The sequence below is a fragment of the Hydractinia symbiolongicarpus genome, chromosome 4, assembly GCF_029227915.1.
Source record: "Hydractinia symbiolongicarpus strain clone_291-10 chromosome 4, HSymV2.1, whole genome shotgun sequence".
Lineage (NCBI taxonomy): Eukaryota > Metazoa > Cnidaria > Hydrozoa > Anthoathecata > Hydractiniidae > Hydractinia > Hydractinia symbiolongicarpus.
Window position 1 is genome coordinate 13,536,123 of NC_079878.1, and position 25,692 is coordinate 13,561,814.

At 33.9% G+C, this 25,692-nt stretch overlaps 3 protein-coding genes across 4 annotated transcripts; 1 reads left to right on the top strand and 2 right to left on the bottom strand.

Annotated features, from left to right (window-relative positions):
• Positions 1–1,667: 1,667 nt before the first annotated feature.
• LOC130641414 (AP-2 complex subunit mu-like) lies at positions 1,668–8,215 on the top strand. Its single transcript, XM_057448211.1, has 11 exons — positions 1,668–1,957; positions 3,670–3,935; positions 5,379–5,461; positions 5,545–5,680; positions 5,791–5,947; positions 6,160–6,208; positions 6,602–6,678; positions 6,767–6,902; positions 7,044–7,141; positions 7,367–7,478; positions 7,569–8,215. Exons 1-11 carry the CDS (start codon positions 1,884–1,886, stop codon positions 7,701–7,703), a joined length of 1,323 nt encoding a protein of 440 aa, XP_057304194.1. The 5' UTR covers positions 1,668–1,883; the 3' UTR covers positions 7,704–8,215.
• A 1,633-nt stretch (positions 8,216–9,848) lies between these two features.
• LOC130641415 (uncharacterized) lies at positions 9,849–11,896 on the bottom strand. Of its 2 annotated transcripts, none has more exons than XM_057448213.1 (2): positions 11,754–11,896; positions 9,849–10,996 (listed from the first exon to the last, which is right to left on the bottom strand). In XM_057448213.1, exons 1-2 carry the CDS (start codon positions 11,754–11,756, stop codon positions 10,175–10,177), a joined length of 825 nt encoding a protein of 274 aa, XP_057304196.1. In that variant the 5' UTR covers positions 11,757–11,896; the 3' UTR covers positions 9,849–10,174. The 2 variants fall into 2 exon arrangements, with proteins under 2 accessions (XP_057304196.1, XP_057304195.1); XM_057448212.1 differs by lacking the exon at positions 11,754–11,896 and adding an exon at positions 11,229–11,645.
• A 5,792-nt stretch (positions 11,897–17,688) lies between these two features.
• On the bottom strand, positions 17,689–25,467 carry LOC130641416 (cell division control protein 42 homolog). Its single transcript, XM_057448214.1, has 5 exons — positions 25,127–25,467; positions 23,823–23,936; positions 21,403–21,472; positions 18,624–18,733; positions 17,689–18,392 (listed from the first exon to the last, which is right to left on the bottom strand). Exons 2-5 carry the CDS (start codon positions 23,925–23,927, stop codon positions 18,105–18,107), a joined length of 573 nt encoding a protein of 190 aa, XP_057304197.1. The 5' UTR covers positions 23,928–23,936; positions 25,127–25,467; the 3' UTR covers positions 17,689–18,104.
• Positions 25,468–25,692: the final 225 nt, after the last annotated feature.

Consider the following 25,692-nt stretch of genomic DNA (forward strand, 5'->3'; position numbering starts at 1 on the left):
ACGTAATGTCTTTGGATTGATTGGCCTACTTTAGCGTTTTTGATGCGTCATTTTCAGGGAGGACACTTGTTTCTACTGCTGTACGGATAAGTACATAACAGTAAAGCCCGGTAAATTTATAGTATAATGCCTTGCCTCAGATTGGCATTTTTTAGGACTTGTGATATGTAATTTCGCGGGGGGTATTAGTCCAAAATATCTTTTCTATTGGCTATCGGTGGGCATAGAACACTACCGCCTGTTCAATATATTGTACAAAAACGCCTCTTTGTTTAGCCTGCAATAGGGCCGTTATTATGTCTTGTTGCAAAAGGATATTTGAGCGAAATATCGTTTCTGTTTGTGTATGGATGTGTATCCAACCTCAAACTTTGTCTACTTTATAAAAACAGCTTTCTGTAAATGGCAGTTATGCGAAATATTGTGGCATATTACGTTGGTTATGGCCATCGACAGAAAAAATATGTAGTTTTTATGAAGCGACAGACATTATTATGAAGGTATTATGCAGTATTATGCGATATTACGTTGGTATGGCCATCGACAGAAAATTTATGTGTTTTTTATGAATTATGAAGGTATTATGCAGTATTATGCGATATTACGTTGGTATGGCCATCGACAGAAAATTTATGTATTTTTTATGAATTATGAAGGTATTATGCAGTATTATGCAGTATTATGCGATATTACGTTGGTATGGCCATCGACAGAAAATTTATGTATTTTTTATGAATTATGAAGGTATTATGCAGTATTATGCAGTATTATGCGATATTACGTTGGTTATGGCCATCGACAGAAAATTTATGTATTTTTTATGAATTATGAAGGTATTATGCAGTATTATGCAGTATTATGCGATATTTCGTTGGTTATGGCCATCGACAGAAAAATATGTATTTTTTATGGAACGATAGAGAGTATTATGAAGGTATTATGCAGTATTATGCGATATTACGTTGGTATGGCCATCGACAGAAAATTTATGTACTTTTTTTGAATTATGAAGGTACTATGCAGTATTATGCAGTATTATGCGATATTACGTTGGTTATGGATTATTGACAGAAAAAATATGTATTTGTTATGTAGCGACAGAGAGTATTATGAAGGTATTATGCAGTATTATGCGATATTACGTTGGTATGGCCATCGACAGCGAAATTATGTATCTTTTATGGATTATGAAGGTATTATGTAGTATTATGCGATATTACGTTGGTTATGGATTATTGACAGAAAAAATATGTAATTGTTATATAGAGAGGATGTCGGATAATGCAGTTTCATTTGTCGGGTCCATTTGGTTGGAGAAGTATGACTGAACGTCTGTCGGACTTTTAATATCGATAAAGTATGAAGGGTACTAGTTATGCTGTACGTCGTGTGTCGGGACTTAGCCCGGTGCTAAATGAAGTCATTCCCCTAATATCCCCGCCTTTATTTTTAAGGTTGAAATGCTAATCCCGCAGCTGGAATAATAGAGTGAATTATAGTCACTCGGAAAATGTGTGACTATGCTGTGAGTAAAAAATGTAAGCTTCAGGATTTCTGTCTGGGATAATGGGGTCAAAGAGCCCGAGAATGAATTTAAGGATTCGGGGATCCGCGCAATATTTTGTTTTTATGAATAAAATTTTGACCGCTGACCAAATCAAAAAGGCGGCGCAGCTACCAACATTCATTTACGAGCAAAGTCAAGTGGAGTATACTGGAGCGGAGATTGTTTGCTTTGGAAAGACTAGGGCGTCTGAACTTAAACGCCTGTCTTTTTGGTTGTTTTGACTCGCATAAGACTGGAACTTTTATTCCTACTCATGACAGTGCAAACTCAGTAATAAACTGAAATTTAAAAATTACTCTGTGGCTACATACCGAAGATGATTGGAGCCCTTTTTGTTTACAACCACAAAGGAGAAGTTTTAATTTCCCGAATTTATAGACACGACGTTAGGTATAGAATATTTATTTATTTAAAGAAGTATATTTAGTTATTTGCATAGAACGTTCAAAGTAAAGTAAAGTGCTTACAAATTAGCCTATATGTCCAATTTAAGGTAGCAGCACGGCGTCCATACTTCGGTTTGCATCACCAAATCAATATGATGTTTCTTTTTTACAAACCCAACCACGTACACACTCCATGCAAGGGAAAACATTATTTAAAGATTTAATATTTAATTTAAATTCTGGTGAGTCGGCACACTTGTGGATACAACACTGCCTTAACCCCCATCCACACAGCAGGGGGTTAAGGCTGTGTTGTATCCACAAGTGTGCCGACTCACCAGAATTTTCCCGTATGTGTGATCAGACTTTATGTGTCCAATTAAGTCCTGAATACAGGACACCTAATTTTGTGTAAGCCGTGTGTAGAGGTGTATGAGTTTGACTGCACACACCAGAGTGACAAGACTGTAACATGAACACTAAACAGACTAACTGAAATGATATCTTCAGGCATTTCCCATAATTTAGAGGAGGGTACTTAATCCTCAAAATCAATGCATATAGGGCAAGTTCATGTGCCTTTTTGATCCGCACTTTCCTGAATTTGTGGGAATTGTATATTATCGAAATGCGAAACAAAGTTTTCAGGTAAAGTTCAAGCATGTAAATAGACCACCATTTAGGCAATGTATCAAAAAATTACATAAGAACAAAAACTTTTTAAAATTTGAAAACATGTTATAATAACAAATCACATCAAACAGGGCTACTGCTGGGTCAGGAAAGCCTGGAATTTAAAAATATTACCTGTCTGACCAACTTCATAAAAAGGATCTGGTAAACCAAGTTTTAACAGCCACATTGTCAATTCATTATCATTGATACTTGATTGGTTAGTCTGAATTTCAGGCAGTAGAAAGTCGGTCATCAGGTTTTAAATTCAACAAGGCTGATCATGATTTGTTTAATCGGTTTACCAATTAAAGAAAAGCGGTTCTGGATTGTTGAATCAATCAATAAAAAACAAGCTCAATGATTTTATTAATATAAAATTTGTCAAATAAGAAGTTACACTGTGTATGACATAGTAATCAGTTAGGCGTCATTGGTGTTAACAAGACTTTGAAGAGGCAATTTTCTACAATAAAGCATTACATAACAAAGCCTAAATTGATGGCATGTCAATTGACCATTTGGAACATAAATAGTTAGTTAGCTACGAGTTGGAAGCCGAATGGATGGGTTTGTGTGATTTCAAGGAACAATTAAAGAGAAAATTTAATAGTTTAAATTTTTTGATGACATAATCAATTTATTGGTTATGTAATGGGTGGGTTGATCTAGCTTTGACCCAATTTTGTCCCAGGCTCTTAATTGCCTAAATGGGATAAAACAACCGACAGCTTGGTGTTGAAGTTATAAGCACATTGCAATAAAACATATCGATGTCAGGAAGTTCATTACTGCAGTTAGATAATAATAAAATGGTTAATTTATTAATTTAATTCGTTATTTTCAGTAGCCAATGAAAGGTAATAACATCCTCCATAAATTGCTACACATATATTAAGTATTATGCTATGCATCATTTTATTGTGCCATTAGTCATACATAGTAGCAATTTTTAGAGTTTAAGTTGAGGGTGAAGAATGCTATTGTGTAAAATCAAAAATACGCAGTGGCTTTCAGCTGATTAGAAGTCAAATTTCCTTTTAGTCGAAATGCTGCAGATGCATTTAGAGTCAACGTCATTCATGCAAGAGGTCAAGTACGATCACCGGTTACACATATTGCAGGTACAAGTTTCTTTCATGTCAAAAGAGGAAATGTTTGGATTGCTGCTGTCTCCAAACAAAATGTCAATGCTGCACTGGTTTTCGAATTTTTGTACAAAACTGTAGAAGTCATGGTAAATTATTTTGGCAAAGTCACAGAAGAAAACGTGAAAAATAACTTTGTTTTGATATATGAACTATTGGATGGTAAGAATTGTTACTGTTCTTTATATTGCTATTAAATATTAAATAATATTTGTGTCTCTTGTTTTTATAATGCCAATTATTTGCCTGACCATTGGTGCCTTTCTAATTCATTTTTTTACATCAGCAAAAAGGATGCTCACGCGAAGTGCTATGTGCCTGCTTCACATCAGCCAACTTGCGTTTTATGTCAGCAATTATTTTTTTTTTTGATTATAAACTTCCGTACACAAACAATATTTGTTACCATGTTGGCATTTGCCTCAGCAATTGCAGGATACCCATGTTTTCATAATTATTGGGGACCTAATTTTTGAAATGCTTGTGATTTTAAAAAAAAAGTTGGGACCCACAATTTTTTTAAAAAAGCAGGATGACACCATGGTTCCCACGTGAAATAGAAAGGCTGCATTAATTTGTTGATTTTGTACTTGAATAGAGAAAAGTATTAAATACATCAAAAATAACATTCCTCCGATGCACTTAGTAACCAAAATAGTCTGAAGACTGGATTTAAGCTATATGAGCAACAATTTTTCAGATTTAATTATTCTGCAAAAAAATTAGGAGTTTGTCTCTTGCAAGAATTGGTAGTAATTTTTTCCTTTTTTGCTGTTTTTTTTCGACATATTTGAATTTTCTGGGAGCAAACTTTAATTTCGTCTGAGCGATACAATACTGAAACTACGTTTATGGCAAAATGCCCTACCTGGCATACTTTCGTTAATAACTTTTTAATCATAAATGGTATATCTTACTAGCAGACTTTTTATCATTTTGGATCAGAAATATGGAGAAAAAAAATTCCAAAATTTTACTGCAGGTGGTGTGCCTTGAAAGGCACTGTTCCGATTACTTTTCAGCATTTTGGTATATAGATATTATAATGGACTTAAAATGTTAAAATGTTAAAACTTTGATACCTGTGTTGCTTGTCAATAATTGTAATATGCTTTTTCTCATTTGATTGTAAGCATTTCTCAATAAAAAAAATCTAATAAATTCCCCCAAAATTTATTTTCAAATGTGAGTAATATTTGTTACATTGGCCCCTCAAAGGGTCTTAAACTAAGCTAAAATAGCTAAACTGTTTATTTATTTAGTAAAATTAACATTATTTTTATTATTTTAATAATAAGAAATAAAAATCTGTCATGAAGCTACACAAATTCCAAAGGTTGACGTTAGCAAAAAAATTGCTGACAGTCAGCATTTGAGGCATGTTTTTTATTTATGTGACAGACATCATCTGCCCCAAGTTTTATAAGTTATAACCTATACCCCCCCTGGGCTACACCCCCCCCCCTGGGCTACACCCCCCCCCCTATACCCCAACCTGAATAGGGTTATTACTATAACTGCTCACTATTGTTAAACATGCCTTTTTTCCTAAAAAGACATTTTTTTGAATTTTGACTACTATGTGTGACTGCTTTTTTATTTCAGAAATTAATGATTTTGGTTATCCTCAAAAAACTGATGTGGGTATCTTAAAAACTTTCATCACACAGCAAGGTGTTCGGTCGCAGGTGAATAGTTAGTGTAAAATTCTGATAATGCATGTGTGCTGCATGTTATTTAATTTTCTTTTAACATCCTCTCTGTGTTTTAGACACGTGAAGAACAAGCACAGATCACAAGTCAAGTTACGGGTCAAATTGGTTGGCGGAGAGAGGGGATAAAATATAGGAGAAACGAATTATTTTTAGATGTTTTAGAATCAGCGAATCTTCTTATGTCGCCCCAGGGTAAACAATTTGGCTTGTCTAACTTCTTTATTTTAGACCTCACTCATTCATAAAAATGTTATACACAACCCTTTTTCTGTTTGCTTAACACAAGCTTACATACATTCTAGGTCAAGTTCTTAGCGCACACGTATCTGGTCGAATTGTCATGAAGAGTTACTTGTCTGGAATGCCAGAATGTAAATTTGGAATGAACGACAAGTTAGTCGTGGAAAAACAAAACAAATCTTCTGCTCTTGACTCATCAACCGATTCAAATAACAAAAAGTAAATTTTATACTTTATAATTAAAGACTCGTATACTATCTATCTACTATCTATTGCTCACGATTTGATATTTAGTGTGTTTTCTGTGTCTGTGTTGAGTTTTGTGTCTTATTGGCTTTTAATAAGAGCAGCTACTAAAACCGCCTTTGTATAATAATTTTCCCCAGTTTTCATTGAATGCTTATGCAATGCAATTTTCTTTGACGTTTTAGAAATACTAGTAAAGCAGGAATTGCCATTGATGATTGTACATTTCATCAGGTGCTTTTTTTGTTTCTTATTGTTTTTATCGGATTAATTGATGATAAACCTTGATATGCAGATACATTATCAAATTTAAGTCTACCTGCTAATTCTCTTATTTTCACCATGAGGTTGCATATCACAAAAGTAATATTTTTTTTAGTGAATTTCAATAAACATTTTGCACACAAAAATGACGCGACAGTAATAGCATCGCATAAAATTAAAACTGTCTTTAAATTTTATTTCTTGTGATGCGTAGTTCAAGAAGCGTAATGCTATTTTAGCTTATAATGATTATTCTTTATAATTCTGAAATTGGGCTTAAAGTCCAGAAAAAAGTCGTAGAAGTAATAAAACAACTGTTTCAGAAAGCTGACAAAAATGTCATGGATTATTTTTCTTTCTTAGTGTGTCAAACTTAGCAAATTTGAAAGTGAACGCAGCATTAGTTTTATTCCTCCTGATGGCGAATATGAACTTATGAGGTATGTTTTTTTCAACTTTTTTTTTTTGATTATATAATGGTAATTAATAGTAAGTGATAATAGTTAAAAAAGCAACTTCATTCCGTAGATATCGAACAACGAAAGATATTAGTCTTCCATTTCGCGTTATACCCCTCGTACGAGAAGTTGGACGAACCAAGATGGAAGTTAAAGTCGTCTTGAAATCGCATTACAAACCGTCAATATTAGGACAAAAAATCGAGGTGATGTAATTTTTTGTAAAAAACCCGAACAAATGAGCACAAAGCAGACATGCATTTTTATACTAGGAGAGTATTTTTTTGTGGTGAGTGGATTTTCCTACATTTTCTAAATGAATTTAACACTGAGTTTGCTTTGTTTAGGTGAGAATACCCACTCCACCCTCCACCGCTGGTGTGCAAGTGATTTGCATGAAAGGAAAAGCGAAGTATAGAGCCAGTGAAAACGCTATAGTGTGGAAGTATGATTGTTTTTTTAATATTTTCGGAAAGTAGGGAGTGGCTTCCTTGATTAAAAACATCAGTTTTACAGTAAAGTAAGACTTAAATCAAGCATACTTGTCCTACATATTTTTTTTTACAAATTTTCTTTAAATTAAAGGTAAACAGAGATTGGGAATATCAGAAGTTTTTTTCGCGAACCATTTTTGTAATTCTATTATGCTGATCTTCTTTCTTCTATTTAGAATCAAAAGAATGGCTGGAATGAAGGAATCGCAAATCAGTGCCGAAATTGAGCTGCTACCAACACGTGATGCAAAAAAATGGACTAGACCACCAATTTCATTGAATTTCGAAGTAAAGCTCAGATTCATGTTGTTTTTGTTGTTGTTGTTTTGTTTTTTTATTGTTTTATTGTTTATGTTGTTATTATTTTTACCTTTTTAGGTTCCATTTTCATGTTCTGGTCTAAAAGTGCGTTATTTAAAAGTATTCGAATCTAAATTGAATTACAGTGATCATGACGTCATCAAGTGGGTGCGATATATTTCAAAGAGTGGTTTGTATGAGACAAGATGTTGAAAGCTTTTGTTTAAGAAAAGAAGTAGAAGATTTAGTGAAACTGAAGAATGGAAAAACAAATGTAAACAAAATAATCGCAGAACTGCTGACGTATGCATTCTCATTCACGTGTTTAGTCCACTTTTTAAAATTAGCAAGCCTGGTGATTAATATGTAATTAGACTGGAACATAAAGGATTAAAATTTCAAAATTTTTGTAATTATAGTGCTGTGTTAAACTTATATTTTTTTATATTGTATCTGCTTTAAAATCTCAATCGGTTGCCGGTTTTTTGTCAGTGTAAATGAAATAAGTAGCGTCGTAATTCGTGAATGTCTTTCCCTTTTGTTTCCGTAGTACATATTTTCTTTATGTGTTGTATTATATTCTTCTTTTTTTTTCAATTTAAGCGGTTTCTCTGGCCGGGACAATTTCTCGTTGAGATTGGCAGTATTTTATGACTTTATAATTTGAAATTTCATGCAATGGCAAATATACTATTTCTGTCCATGTAATATAGAGAGACAAACGACGGTTTGCATTTTTGTGTTTCTTCCTACTTAAACGTCTGCTGACCTACTGCGATGCCAAACATAGTAAACGAAATACACTGACAATTCCTCATCACAAAACCTCATCATGTGGCGAACAATTTTAACATTCTAATCAACATTAGCCTAAAAAACTACCTCTCTTGGGCGGACACTTCCAACAATGAATAAAAGATTGCTTAGTTGCAATATGTTTTCCGAGATTCATACCATTGTTGTACGCTGCACGCATTCGCTGTGCAACATATCTTGTGTATCGCTTTTTGTACGACGGCTGTGCTAATGCGCTTTGCAGGTTCACTCATTGCTTACTTTTCGCTTGTTGACTTTTTACTTAAAAAAGTCGTATTCGTTACTCTAGTGTGCCCAACCTGTACTCAAACTGAATAACATTTGTCGTATAAAACTCGGATAACTTTACAGAACAAGAGTGATGTCGCGCAGTAACTAGTGCTCTTTTTATAATCCCGCTCTTAGAAACCACGAAAAACTGCTCATTTCTTTTTTCCTTTAATTTTTCGCGCTGAAATTAAAATTATTTAGGTCGTGAGTACTTTGTATTGACATCAATGTCATGGTGTTATCATACAGTTTAGGCATTTTCTCTAGATCAAAAACAATAGTTGTATGATGGCCTAAATAACTTGTCGGTACAAACTTGCTAGATCTAGTGACTAAGTTTTAAAAAGGACTGAAACAAAGTTTGGTCAATCAATGTATCGCATAAATACTGTAAATGGATAGTTTTGCATTGTTTATTAGAACCGAAAACACGAAAGTGGTACAAAAACAAAACGTTTGCCCCAACCTCGTCTCAAGGCCTTTTCTAACTTAATAGAGGGGTCAGGGACAATAAGATCTTGGAAGAGAGGAAGATATTTTTTTTGTCACGGTGACAAAAAAGGTGCCCAATTTAAATTAATGCAGATGTTTTGTTTTCCGAAATGTATATTTGATACCATTGGTGACTACAGTGTTTGATTTTTTTGTGTTTACTATGTTAGGAAAACTTTGTTATTGGTTGTATCTTAGCACGTGACTCGTGTTCCATTAATTCTTTCAAGCACGTTGGTCTTTTAACCATCAATAAGAAATTCATCCTCATCTGCTGAAAACACGTGCAAATGTATTTCTCGCCCCCTTTCCCAGGGTTTTTTGTCTTTTTGATATGAGCTTTCATATCAAAAAGGCAAAAAACTGGGGGATGAGGGTGATGTATTCCTATTACTGCTTGTGAAACTGAGATCAAACAAACGGTGATGACTATGATGTATGATACTTGCATATTTGCTTATGTCTTAAACATCCAACCTTGTTTCCAACGCATTTTTCCTTTTTATTGCTCCGCCACGTAATCACAGCTTAAGGGTCGAGGGACCCTGGGTACAAGAATTTAAACATCTTGTCTATCCGTAAAACATTGGCATGCGTATCAGCAGTAGAATTTTTAGTTGTAAATACAACAAAGTCTACAGAAAACTCTTGAAGTGACGAACTTTTACAAAAACAGATGTTTACAAAATAAAGTGCGCATGTGTTAATATTTACTGACTTTTACCGAGGTTGAAATGACCGCCTTTTTGTGGAATATGGATAATTAAGCGGGCTAGGGGATCGATTTTTCATCATTTATTATTTCATATAAATATTTTATACATAAAAGATAATCACCTCTTTTTTTGTATTTAATTTTCTTTTTTAAATTTTTCTCATAGTTATGACTTTAATGTTTTCTTTAATCTCGCCTCCAGTGTTTTTTTTTATCTTTCAGAAAATCTCTGGGAACGAGGTTGTGTCTTTATACTTTATTTGACAATGAAAACACACAAAGCTAATACTACATTACTGGTTTAACATAGTAAAAAAATAAATTAACAAATTTATTCACATCATGAATCGTTCTTTAGTCATGCTTTACCTAGCTAAGTTTTTTTAATAAATTATAAGATTGGCAAAGATCTGATTCGAATTAACTCGACAGGTTTTAAGAAGCTCATATCACTTTTAGTATCATTTATCGGTCTGTAACATTCATTGTCAGTAATTGTATAAGACTCATCTTCACTGCTTGGCAGTAATATATTGCTCTCCGACACACTGCTTCTTATACGTGGTGTTTTTAACTGCGGTGATTCATAGAACGAATTGTCCACTACACCAAATTCAACTTGTTTCGTTCGCCCAAAAAGTTTTAATTTTTTAAGAATATGTAAAAAGCCAGGTCTTGGTTGTATTTCACTGTGATTTTCTTGTATATATCTTGTCTGCGTTTCATTACTAGGTGGATAAGATCTCCCACGATGCCTTGTTAAGATATTTTTCTTCCATTTAAAATGTAGTCTAGTCGTAGCCGGAGCAGAATGACTGTTTTTAACTGAGATTTTTCTCTTAAAAACCGGACTACAGCCCTGGTTAATTTCTTTTCGGATGTACTTAGTTACATCAATGTCAGTGCTCGAGCTTGTAATGCTAAACTGTAATAAAGGATGTTTATGAACCGCTTTTTCCGGATTACCAATCCGATGAAGATCGGGTAAACTAAATGACCGTGGGTTGTATACTAGTGGAAGTTCTTCTGTTATTCGCACATGCTTTTCTACGTATAAATTATCTGTATATTTAGTGTCGATGTCTGAAACTAACTCGCTGAAAGTACAACTAGAGGCTCGATTCTTGTTGTTGTTGTTGTTGTTGTTATTGTCGTCCTCAGTGACATTGTATACCACACTTTTACTTAAACGTTTCATTTTTAAAAGTTTTATCTAAAAATATAATGCAAGTATAAAATAACAATCAAACAAAGTTATATATTGATCCCTCATTTCTCTCACAAAATGTTTGAAGATGAATCAAGAAATTTTTAGAACTAACTCTAATTTGGTTTCCTATAAAAACATATAACAATGAATAACTTTCTTCAAACAAAGTTTACACAAAAACGCTGGTGCATAGTTAGCACCACTTTTTACAAAACCAAATGAAAACATGTCTCACCAATACATCGTTAAATACCACAAAATCGATTTCAAAATTGATTTCAAAACTTCTTTCAACCACAAATTTATCAACAGATTTTCGGTGTTTGTTACGTTTTTTCTTTACATCATGTTTCATTTAAAGCCTCAGACTTTCTTTTTGTCACTATAATCTTGCTAACTGTTTACGTCAATAAGAAGAGATCAGATTAGCGTTAAAACAACTACTGCGAGAGGTTATTACTAATCGTGTGTAATTTGATGACGACGTTAAAACGACTGTTGTACGTCAGAATTTAATAACGGTTATTAATTACAGTCGTAACCAGAAATTTATTCAACATTTTTAAAACATGAGACAAATTGTTTTTTTTTGCTAATTAATAATTATTGTTCTTTCATCAGTTTTTAATTTTAAGTCCTATGCTGACATCTTTTATTGAAAGGTTCGATCGACGCAAAAATAAATCAATAAACACAGTTTTATAAGCAACCCATTTCTTAGCAGCTTCACTAAAATTTGCAAACTTTTAAACTACTTTACCATAAATAATCTTTGGGCTGCGATTCTGGAATGACCTTAGGTATACATTGTTGTTGACATTTTGCAACTTTTTCTTTCGCGTTCCTGAAGACGAACGTTTATATTTATGAAATTGTTCCATTTCTTCTGATTTTGGTTTTAATAATTATTTAGTCTTGGTATAAGGTAAAAATAAGATATACATTCAAGCAGATGGTTTCACAACAGGATTTATTGGTAATCTTAAAAATTTCTAAAATAAGAGCCATATTTCTTTTAAAAAAAATCAACTCTGAAGACCTCAGACGGATAATTACAGTATTAAGAAACATGTATATATCTTTGCAGTGACATCATACAAAAGAAAAAACTTCTGTGTTATTAAGTATTACATAATTCAATTAACGACTGCATCGTTAATTAGTGTGAATTGGCTGTATCATTCTATTATGGTGATGAAAGTTCTAAAAACACCTGTGAAATTACAAAATTTGTTGGCTCCATTATATTAACAGAAAGTTTTAAAAGTCAACATGTCTATAACACTTCCGGGAATCTTCGCTTCCCATTGGTCAAATTAAAACAAAATGATTGAATGCAAAATTAATTTCAAAATAACAGTGTAGATAATCTTATGAACTATATTTTCAGCTTCTAAATTTGGATACTTTGACCTAATATGGCGAATTATTTTATTGTGCACCCCGTTAAGTTAACAACCCAATCTAATATTTTTATAGTCCTAACTCAACCTCATTTTCATTGTGCTTCTCGAACGGCACTGTTAGGTCTGGCGAATGATGCCCAAGTGTTTTACCCCGCCACAAAAAACTGGGTTCGAGCTTGACCAGAGCTTAAACGGAAGAAGGTTGTCCTATTGGCTATTGCTTTGTAAACAAATATGGCGGATATGTTGTTTAGAATTATTTTTATTGAAATTGATAGATATCTATGACGGATATAAGCAGGATATTATGGCTTTATAAAACAACTGCTGGGTCGTGTTTAACAACTTTATCCTAATTGTAAGAAAGATGTTTATTTCCTATTTTCTAGAAGCCATGTGCAGTCTTGACAATTAAAAATGTTGAAAAATTTAAAAATAGTTGATGACAGAGAATGCATTATTTTTTTAAGCTTATTACGTGCTCCTGTCAACTCCATTCCCAGACTACCACAGGAACATAGCAAACAAAAATATACAAAAAGTTTGCATTTGGCCTAATCATTTTACGATGTACAAACAATTTACTCGTTTATAGGACTTCCTAGGAGTTTTGTTATTCAGTCAGAACGTTTTGTAACTAAAAGCCTTAGGGACGAAGTTGTGACTGCATCTTCTTGATTTTTACCCACCAAACCTTCCCGTGAGTTCTTTCCTATGCCTTTCCTAGTCGAAATTAAATTTGGCGTGTTAAGAAATGGTAACCAAAATTGTGATAATCTCAAAACAATAGATTGCTTAAATTGACTTTTGGTTATTTTAACAACCTTTCTATCAGTATCCATAACCTCATTCCCAGGGCTTTTTAGGTTTCTCTTTTTTTTTTTTTTTAATTTATATATAACCTAGTTTAGGTTTCTTCTTATAACAAAACACCTAACGAGCCTTGGAGACGAGTTTGTGTTTCCGCTGCAGTGATGTTTTCCAAAAGCTGACTGAGAAAAAATCATGCATATAATCAAGAAGGATCCTTCTAGATATAATCACAAGCTGCAATAATATATTCAAACGTGGTCACACACACACGCGACCATTAATGTAACCAAGAAAAACAGAAAATATTTTTAATAACATTGTACTTTAGAACACAACCAAAATATGACTAAACCACATCATTTAAAATAAAAATGAAGATAAGCATCAGATAGCCGTGAATACACTTACTACCACGACATAAAACAATACATAGATTATGATATATACTCTTTGAAAGCATGTCTCATCAAGTTTCTACTGAACATCAAATGACTTGAACTTTCTACAACACATCTAACTTTTGTCATCCTACTGGGAAGTCATATCTAACACTAACATGAAATTACCTTTCTGTGAAAAATATCTCTCTTCCTAATTGACACTCAATAGCCAGCAATTATTAAGCACTCTTCTCCGCTTTTAAAATTAGCGTGCTACTTGATCATTTAAACTCTCTGCAACGGAGTGCTATTAGCATCCTAACATGGTAACCTGTATATCAGTCATATGACAATTTGAACGATTTCGCGCAGTAAATATCCGCATACTTCAGCATTTAAGGAATCAGTTAATCTTTCTAAAGACCTGCTCTTCATCCGTGTAGGGATATGAATGTATTCTGCAGATGGTTTTTACATATGCTTAGTCGCGCACTTTGTCTGACTCATCGAGGACAAATTTATCAAGGCAATTTACTACGCAAAGTAAATTTAGTCTTCCTTGTGTGGGTGCAAATGATTCAATTTCGACAAACAAAGCACGCAGAAAGGAAACAAATTACACATTCACTTACCCTCGTCCCCAGGGATTTTTGCCTTCATGATATGATATCAAAAAGACAAAAGCCCTGGGGACGAGGGTGACATTCACTTAACTTTCAGAATATTAATAATTCTAAACGGACTATCTGGACAGAGAGATTGCAATATGATATTTATTCTTTAAACGCGCCAATTCAATTACATAATGCATCTGTTTGGCTCTATTCAACTCGCGTACTTTGTCACAAAGACAATACCAAACGTTGCTATTGTGTTATCGATTCTTGAAGATATTTTGTTGTTTAAATACCATCTTGTACAGAGCGCAGCATGTACACAGTATATGTATGAAACACCTTAGCATTCTTAAGAGGAAATAATTTGTTTCACCCGAGGAGGATTTTAAAAGTATTGATTATGAGTAATTTCTCTCAGACATCGAAACATGTACATGGCGAGCCGCAAAGTCGTCCCCAGGGTCTGTTGTCTCTTTTCTATAACCGGGACGGCGAGAATGTTCGTATCGCCGCCCCGGGGTCAGAAAAGATACAAGATGCCTTGTATGCAATGTTGGGCTAGCCTCTTTCTATCTCCTCCTAAAAGTCCCTCTCAATCAAAGATATAATACACTTTCGTGTATATCAGTATATCTGGTCTAGTTATCACGAGAAGTGGTGCAGCCAATTTCGTTCACAGGGCTTTTATTTCGATTTATGATGTTTGACTGGCGCGCTAGCACTCATATCTGAAAGTGAAAAAAAAATTAGAGACGAGGTTGGTTGTGTGGTATCTTTGACTAATAAACTATTAAGGCTAGGGTCAACATTTATCTTTGCTTTATAAGACATTAAATCCTTAACAGTTTTCCACAAAAGTTGACGCACCTAGAGGAGTGTCTACTTTTTATAGGTGTTTGCTATACGGATGTAAATGTGCGCTATGTGGATGAACGCTACATGTAGGTTGAACCGTTTAATTTGGTGTCGTGATAACGTGGCGCTTTAAAGTATTTTGAAATGTTTGTATTGTTCCCTGCGTGTACAATATCTTGTGATACGTAATGCAATGCTTGTCATCAACTCGTGTGTAAACACTACGTGTCAAAACTGATTAATTGATTTATTTTTCAAAATCATTGTTGGATTACAACATCTGCCAAACTCTGTACAAAAATCGTACATTGAAGGTGTCAACAACTAAAGTTAAAAAAAAAATCTAAATTGAAATTTTATCTGTAAAAATTTTCATCAATTGGAGGAACTTGGGTTACTTTTGTCCGTCAAAGAATAAAATACAAAAACAAATCATTATGGAGTTTAAAAATAATTCGTCACACTGTCCTTTTCGATAAAGGCTTTGACAGTAATTCCTTTATTTAATATTTACAGTTTTACATAGACCTAGTTGCAAATATTACATTAATCAGTAAGGGTACAGCCCCGATCCCAGGGCTTTTTGTCTCTTTTTATAGCTGGCTTTCTCGTTGAAAAAACAAACAGCCCTGGGATCGAGGTTGGTAAGGGTAGTCTTATTTTGTGTGGGTAGTAAAGTCTCGACTGAACATCGACTGAACCTTGGTATGTGATATTGTGTAGTCGTTCCTCAAATGCGGTTAAGTAGCCTGTTCGGTCTGGTGGTTATTCGAACATTGTAGTACGTCATGAAAGAAACAAAATGGCGACAATTTTGGTTATGTTAGAACCTTTTCTGACGTCCTCCGAACCTTGAAATTTGCCTATCGGCTTAAAATCCAAGTAAATTTCGTTCTACAACGAATTTTAACTTTCTGTTTAAATCTTCTGACAGGTAAATAAAAGTTATTTAACATATCCTCCGGTTTTTACTGCAGAAGCACCTGAAAACCGAATCAGAAAAGGCTGGGAAGTCGGATAAATCACGTGTCCACAATCTACAGAATGATTGCTCTTAATGAAATAAAAATGTGTTGCGTAAGGTACTAACGAAAGTTATTATATTTTCCTGATTATAAGGATTTCACAGAATATTAAAGGGTTGTTTCAAGCAATAGCTGCTATTTAAGGGCATTAGAGGTATGGGACCTAAACATTTGGCATGCAGGCGTCTAATAAATAAATATAAAAACATAATCATGCAGCATAGTAAAAAAAGTTAATAAAAGGTTCGTAAGAAGGCTGTGTTGTCAGATTGCAAAGTAGTATGCTTTTTTCACACTGCGAAAAATACAATAAATACCACAAACAATTCCGCAACTAAACTGGACTTTTGAAATCGACCAATTTTTAGATTCGACTAATCAACTAGCCTACTAAAAAAGCTTTTACATACAAGATTTTACATTCAGACTTTTGAACAATATTACTTAATTTTGAAAAAAATTACAAGCTTTTGTGCAGGCCTCGACAAGTTCTGTTGTGGTTTGTAACAAACACGTGAGGAACTCTTTTTGTCTGACCTACACATCTGCAAGAAAGTATAACTAACAGTTTTGCATAGTTTTTGCAACTTTGTAAAAAACAATAAATCTTCTCAAAGGATAAAATCTTTTCGAGAAAATAGAAAAAAAATGTAAAAGCTTAGTTCTCTTTTTAAAAGTCAAGTCCGTCGTAAAAACTTACAATGTCATTTCAAACAGTAGGCCACAATACAATAACCAATAGGCAGTCACAAAACCACAAACCCCCGTAACTAAGGTGCCATTTATAAGGGCTGGTAGATTCAACAAACTCACTCCAGATTAACAAATAATCACAACTTTCATGTCTTTCATGTCCTTACTTTTATTGAAACAAATAATCATGTTGAACGCAGATTTTCAAACAAACAAAAAATTGTCTGCGTTGAGGCGCCATACGTAGTGTTTAACAAAGTAATATTCTTCTGGTTACTTTCAAAAAACACCACTGGCAACAATAAGTTCTCACAATTACGATATTTGTGAGGTGGTTTTATAAGTACAGATGGACATGACTGTTTTACACGTTGATGACAATGACGAGCGTGGTCCGTAATCTACACTCTCATCACTTACCATCACTATCTTGGACGACCTACCAAAATGCCAAGAAATTAAAATCTGATTTCCCGATTTCGATTGGAAAGAGTACAGACGAAATCAAAGTTTAAAAAGAAAGAACAAGTTTTATTACTGATTTTTATTCCATTGCACCAAGAGCTGTAGCGTCCATTTTTTAGTTACAACTAATTTTTGTTTGTAAAATTTAAACATAAAAATCATAACGGTAGAACGTTTTTAAACCACAACATATCGTAGAAAACAACTGCTGATAAACGTGGAGCACAACAGAGGAGGTTCATCTCCAAGAAGGAGAGATTAGTATCTTTTCAGTCATATTAATAACGTGTTAACTAGAAATAAATTTATTTACACATCAATGTATGTCTTATCCATACGCACAAGCAAATAGAAGTCAAAAATCCACCTTCATTTAAGGAAATTTGAGGTGCAGTGTTCATGAAAAAATACTAACGGATAAAAAATACAAAACAAGAAAGCTGGAGAATAATTTGATTTTATCAGCGATGGTTTTTCTTAAAAAAATCACTTACAAATAGCGCTCATGTTACACAAATAATTTCCACTTTATGCGGAATTATAAAAATTATACATTATTTATGGCTTAGACAATTCCATTCATTTCGAAACCATTATTAAAAATCTATACGGAGTCGATATCACTTAGTTATTGTTCACCTAGAAGGGGGCTCTGACCACACCTTAAAGATATCATCTGTTCGTAACGTATTCACCACACATTACCCTTTAACCAAAAAAAAACGAAACTACAACACTGAATATGACTAAAAAGTAGTAGAGTTTTGTTTACAATTTTCTTACAAAAACATGGAGTGTCCTTTTCGTAGCATTATCGTCTATATATAGATAGGTATATATATACAATCAGCATCCACTCAGAGTATCAGACACGTTTTCTTTTTTTGCACCCTTGGTGGCTCGAAAGTAACCTTTAGGGCTTTATGAAAAACGTTCTGTACGCTCTGCTGCGTTAGGGCGGAACATTCGACGAATTTCACAGCTTTTACTTTTCGTGCTAATTTGTATCCTTGCTTTGACGAAATTGGTTTCTGTTTTGTTTTTGCTAGTTTTTCCAAGATCGCTGCATCGTCTCTTAGGTCAACTTGCGTGCCGACCAGTAGAAATGGTGTATTGGGACAATGATGCATAATTTCAGGAACCCACTAAACATTAAGCACTTATGCGTTAACACATGTGCAGAAGTTTGCACATGCTTTTTTTACATTTTGTGATACATTACGCGATTTTTTTCAATCTCACATAACTTTTCGAGTTAAAAATTCTTTAGGGATCAGTGTATCACTTTAATTTTGCCTTTTAACTGAATCTTTACAATTGAAAATCTCGAAAGTCTATCAATATATTTTCAAACTGGTATATGTAAGAATACTTACTTTTTCTTTCACATTTTCAAATGACAACGGTGCAACTACAGAAAAGCAGACGAGAAACACGTCTGTTTGAGGATATAACAATGGTCTTAACCTGTCGTAGTCTTTTTGTCCTGAAAAATAGCAGAAGCAATTAGAATACAATTTTTTTCCCTTCCATGTTATGGTGGAACTCAATAGCAATGCATTCTAGGACATGCTATTCTATTCTTATAAAAGTAAATTGAAAGCATAAACTTTGCAGCCTTATTGCCCGAGCTAAGATTTCTCGTATCTGCTCAATATTCGTACGTGGTACATCGTTCAACAACAATAGAAAGTAGGGCCATACATTAGTCAATCGCCGCACACCATCTAGGCATGCGGCCAAACAAAAACCTGGAACGGGCTGGTGAGTTCTGTAATGCGATTAACTTACGTCTGATATAGATAATTTATTCGCCCGTCATATTATATGCAACGATTTACTATAAAGATGGCGGATTTTGTTACAAAAGCATTAAAAGATAAGAGGATTCCTGACTATGAGAAATGTTAAAAAAGATTGACCAAAAAAAAAACGGTGAGCCAAACAGTAAATATTTTTATGAAAGATGTTATTTTGGAAGCCATTACTGAACAAAAATAAATCTTATTTTTTATTCATTTTTCTACTTAAACAAGTGCTCTTCCAAAATTGTAGTTTTAGTCAGACCAGTTAAATGCATCTTCCAATTTTAAATGACTGGTGACTGCTTAACGACAAGTTTAAAATTTTGTTGCTGTTATGTATCGCCAGCTAGCAGACACATCACACGTGTGCAAAATTTTGTTACACCAGTCACATTTAATCTGCATTAGGAACGAAAAGTTTTGGGCGAAAAAACTTTTGATTTTTTTTTGTCCCAAAATTTGTTTATTTCGAACTTTGTGTTTGCCGAAAGTTTTTCTCCGAAAATTTTGTTTTTTTTTAAGGTGACGGTATACCTTTGAGCATATTTTTTTAAATTGCGATTTTTTCAGCGATAGTAAATCAAAGTTTATTCATACATACGTCACCAAAAAGCATTTTTAAACACCTATCAAATGGTATAAAAATAATTTAAAACTTTTTAACTCGTAAAAAGTACAGAGACATTTTTGAAACACACCCTGCTTTCAAAAAAGTGACTTCATTTACAAAACTACTTCGTTTCCAAATCTTATTCGATGTTCTATAGAATCGTGATAGATGTATGTAAAAACGATTTTTTAATTATTTTTCACAAAGTCCCCGTTTTTGATTTATTTTACTTTTTCTAAAAAAGACATTTTTTAATTTAAACTTTCGTCTTTAAAATGTAATATCTAGAGAATCGCTGATTTTTTGAAAATAAAAAAGTCGCTTTTAGATAAACACGTTGGCTTCAGCACAGTAGCACTCTCCCTTGTAGATCTTCTGTAGTTTTGTAAAAGAGATTTGAAATGTAATAGATGGTATACGAAAAAAAAAACACTACGAAAAAGTGTTTTAAAGATTTTTTAAAATATCACAGAACGAATGATTAACATTTTCTTTTGTTCTATGAAACAACAGTCACCGAACACCGCTTTTATACCGAAAATTCAATAACTTTGAAGAAAAAAATATGTACTAATATGCAATCCCTCCTGCAATAATATTTTTTAAAAGTTTTGTCAATCTTTTAACTGACGCTGTGCTAGGCGGAAACAATCAGAAATATCTACAAGATATGAAATTATTTCATATCTCAGGGCAATTTACACAATATAAGCTTCAAATCCCAGCTAAATCGTTTTGCGAGTGGCGATAATAAACTAAACCAGCATTAATCCTTATAGCTCAACAGAGCCATGTGTTTTATTTATGTTCGGTATAGCTTTTAATAGTTTTTTTTGTAGAAATACAGCAAAAACGGCGCAACGGATAGGTTCAAAGGAGCATGTAAATAAAAGAAATTTGAATAGAATTTAAATGGACGTTTTTGAGATATATCTCCTTCTCTCTGTAAACCTCCTTGATTGATCCAATTTTAAACCTAATATTATCAAACTTGGTTGCTTATAAAAAATTATTCAGCTAACATTTATAAGACATTGAGAATATTTTTATACTTAACTAGCCGGCTATCTAAACTAGCTTTGTTTTGTTTTTTCCTTATTGAATATATAACTAGCTAGATGCCACAATCTAAGACTTACACCTTTTCCCAGAGGTACTAGACTTGTAAATTATAAAAGCTAGCTAGCCGTGGGCAGAACAAGGACTCGATCAAGTTGCTCTTACTAGTCGCAGATATTGTAACAGCGAGACCAACTTATTAATTATTTATACTAACCAATATGCTGGTTGTAAAAAGCAGCCTGTACCAGGGTCTTGTTTAGCCGTCAGGTAAGCGCTAGTGGCTTTGACATAGGCAACAAACCCTGGGGACAAGGATGCAATTATACAAAGTAAAGAAACTATGCAAAATCCGGTTCATAGCAACCGAATACATATCGGCATGATACTTTTTTTATTGTATAAAATTTTAAAAATTTGTTTATAGGTCGGGTAATTCTTTTCTTGATATTTGATTTAACCACGCTGCTCTTATATATCTCAAGCGGGCCGTACTAACTTCGCAAGAAATTTTCAAGCTGCGAAAAACGATATATTTTTATCGACTTTGCTGCGACTAGTCAATATACTATCTAAATATTTAAATTGTAGCAATTCCTGACTTATAATGTTTTAAATTCTTTTTCACTGAATTACAAAAAATCCTGTTGATATATAAAAAATTGGATTACAAAAGCTTACCTACTTCAAAAACCCTTGTAGTGAATGGTCGACCATCAATATCAGTCGGAAAATCGTAACCATTTTCAAACTAAACAAAACTATAAACCTGTATTTGTAAATCTTATGAATGCTACGATAGTCATAAGAAAAAGAGATAGTCTGGTAATTCTGGGCCGTCCATAGTGCATTTCTATTGTTCACAAGCAGATATGTTTCTTAAATTAGGGTGGCCGCTTTAAGACTGCACGAAATTATCAATAATGGCTGCCCTTGGGGTGGATTGCTTCGGTAAAGATGATTTTGATATGCCATCTTGGCTGTTATTAATGAAGATTTATTAGAGAAAATAGTGATTTAACTGAAGAATTGTCCAAAATTGTTGAAGAAATAGTTGACGACCCTTCTGAAAGCTGTTTTTTCTGTGATATTTGCTCTAAAACATGCAAAATAAAACGGGGACTCACAAGACACCGAAATGCGAAACATCGTCAGCCACAGAACCAGTTAAATGACGACAGCCTCACTACTGCTGAAACCAAGCTCAATCCATTATATTTGAAGAACTACACCCAATTAAGTGCAAGTAAACTTTCTAAAGATGATCCGGCCGGCCTCCTACAAATCTGTGTCCGAAAATATTGTTTTCAGCAATTTATCAAATTGAAGCTCTATTCTCCTTGGTTTTGAAGTGGCTAACTATGTACTTGCTCATCTCACTAATTTAACTGTAAAAGGAAACACTAGAATTTTTTTCCTATGTGAATTTTAATTGAGCGGTTACCCTATATCGTCGCGTTAGATAAAAAAATCAAGAAGTATGCTTGGGGTTCAAAGTTTGGACATCTTATTAGCTGAAAAGTCGTGTCTTGTGAAAGATGATAGAAATTCTGATTTAGTAAATATCAAGGACAGAGGAGGGTTATGGTTCTATAACCGATGATGTTTTCGGAATTTTTTGTTGTGCAGAACTTAAAGTTCGTGCTGCGACAGCTAATTTTCAACACACAATTGATAGTAAGAAAATTATTTTAGACTTTCTTGAGAACCCTGTTGTGCTTTGTATTACAACACAATAACATCACATCAAATAAAAAAGTCACAAAAAAATTAACAATGAACTTACTCGAGCATCTATCATGCTTTATGTTCGTGTTCATGTTTTTTCATTTGTGAAAGTTAAATGTGAGCTACACAAAATTCCATCAAAACAGAAAAAAACTCGATCTCTACACACTGAAATCAAAAAATTTTCAAGCAATCTTTTAGATGGACATTTACGCTGAGAGTCCAGAACAGTGACTATATTTCAAAATATTTTTTTATTAATGTTTGTGTTAAGCAGCTTTAAATTGATATTACCTGTCATCATTTGAAATACAGTGCTTATTCTTGCTTATTAAGCCAATTTAATGTTTTTTATAAATGTGTGGCTATAAAAATAACCGTTTTTGGTTTCTTCTTTAATTTTTTATTTTCCAACCGGTGATTTTGAAGGGGTTTTTTATTATTTGATCTGCAGAAATCATAGAAATTGGTGCTTTAAGTTTGGCGGGTGAAATGAAATTGTCCCTTTTCCTTTTCAAACTTAGGCTTTCTTTTGACTCCAAACTAACACATTCCAAGCATTTTTCAGAAGAAGGTGGAATAAGAACTATGCAATTTGGAGATTGATAAAATTTGCTTTGATGAAGAGGTGCATTAGTGGTATCCTTGATGTTAAATACTTTTGAAACACAGTGCTCAAGACAGCTACCAGCAAAGTGGTCTGTCAAACCTGGGCATAATTTCAAATCCATAATTAATCTTGTTAAATCTGCGATTGTAATAAGTTTAAGTGATTGAGAATAAATGTTGTGTTTAGCAGGAACAGACCATAATAAAACACGAACAGTAAAAACAAAATTATTATCAACATAATCTCATACTTTGGAACTGAGTGGATAGCATCATGACAGGCAAAAGAAGCACAATCACTTGTAGAGGTAAAACTACAACCAACTAAATAACTGAGTTTTGAAGTAAAATCTGTAAATGACTTGTACCGATCAGTAATAACATTTTCCACTGGCCCAATTTTTTTCTGCAAAATTAATTGTGCTGATTGACGAGGCTTAGAAGATGTGGAGGATGAAGGAAAACTTTTGATAGGAAGGTTGCCACAATTTCTGATGGATTAACCAATGCAGCAAAAACATGCATAAAATACTATGCTTTTCAGGTGTACCAAAATTTTTTAGAAAAGCTTTTTCCTGTCACAAAGCTTTTATTGAGAATTGAAAAAAAGATTATAAATTAACAAGACTGCCAATAACACACTAAATTTCCATGCGACAAGACTAATTATTTCTGTGCAAAATAAGAAACATTGATAATGCCCATGGTGAATACCACATTAAATTAAAAAGCACCAATAAGGACCTATAAGAAATTGTACTTACACTGGGTACGCAATCGCTTGAAAATTCATAATTTCCATGTGATAAAACTAAGCATGTTTTTCCCACAGCTTCATCTCCAACCATAACACACTTAGCCATAGCCATTGTGGATTACTAATTTAAAATTGTATTGTAATAAATTAAACTTATTATTAACTAGTCCTTTCCTTCTTTTTTCATGAAAACTTGTTCTACAAAATATAAATAGTGTGGGTTAAGTAACAAATGAAAATTGTTTCTTCATCAACATCCATATTTTCTAATTGAGGCGTTTTAAGTTCTGACAAGCGGTTCTCATGCAATCGTCAACACGTATATACTGAAAATCTTCAAATACATAATTTATCGCATTAATTTTTTGGGTTCAGTCTTAACTGATTAGGAAAAGCCATAAGTTCTACAACAGGAAATGATATCTATGAAATATATACCAATAATTTCCTAATAAAGAAATCCGCAACTTGACCTTAATTGCATGTGAACCTACAGTTCACCACATTTTAATTGCAATTGCTGAAGCTAGCACTTATACCTGTTGAGAGGCTTGAATTTTGATATAGCAGTATTCTAGTGTCAGTAGAAGCCCAATGTTTATCCAAATACAAGATGGTAGCCCAGTGTGAGGGGTAGACACAGGGAATTGACACTAGTGCTCTCCTTATCCCAGGCTCAATCACTTCACGAGGGTGCCGATAAGCCGCATACGCCGTAAAAAGTGCGGGCGTTTTCGGGCGAGTTCGGCGTTTTAAAAAAAATTCAAGTACTTGCCCGAAAAAATGCGCATAGTCCCGAACAATGCCCGAAAAAAAAAAGATTCACCATAAATGACTCTCAAAGAATTATTTAAAAAAGTATAAAAATTAAAATGAACTAACTATATGGTAGCTAAGTTCTTAAAAGAACTGTTTTTTATGGTTTTTGATAAGATTTACTTGATAAATAACTTATACATAAACTTAATTACCTCCTTTCTCTTCAAGCGCGTTCTTTCAACTGTCGTCCGCTATGTTTATGTTACAAAGTGTTGCATTTCGGGAATGTTCCGTGCGTGTTCGGGAAAGTGCGGGCGGTTTCGGCGGACAACCGTCAATTTAATTCGAAAAGTCGCCCGAACTCGCCCTTATATATGCGGGCGTTTGCGGCTTATCGGCACCCTCTTATCACTTCATGCATGGCATCATGTCTACAACTGTTATCGCACCAATCACTGCTACAAGCAACTATAACCTTCATATCAGCAATGATTGGGCCATCATTTGACATCAGACAAACACCTAGCTATAGATAGAACCAGTATATTTTACCTCAGAGGTTCTTCTACGACGAACAACGATCAACCACGCTGGACAACCTACAACACCACAGGGATGGATCAATTGGCATCAAAGGCGCAGGCTCGCTTATACCAGTGCTATACAATAGTTAGAGAGCTACAAAAGAAGGAAAGTTTTTATTTGGGTTAAGGAGTTACCAACTGGACGTAGGTACCCCCATTTTCTTTAGTTTGACAAGGGTTTTAATTGTCCTTTTGGTAAACCTGCTTGGTAAACTCCCTAACCCACCAGAGGCATTGCAATGTGACCTCGTAGGAGAAGGAAGACACAATTATAAAATAAACAATATCTTTCTGTGCTCAAACGAGTTCACTGCCTTCCGCCATCTTGGTTTTTACAAAGTGTATGTTTTGCCGGTTGCCGATCGGTCCTAACATCACTCCCAATCATTCCTCAAACCATAGTTAATAGAAAAAACACTATTAACTATGCTCGAACTCAGGGTTGCCATCAAATCAAGAACGAATACATTGAAGCTCTGTAGCTCTCTCACGGTTGCTACGTCGTGCAGGTGGGAGTGGCTCTTGCCTCGGTTG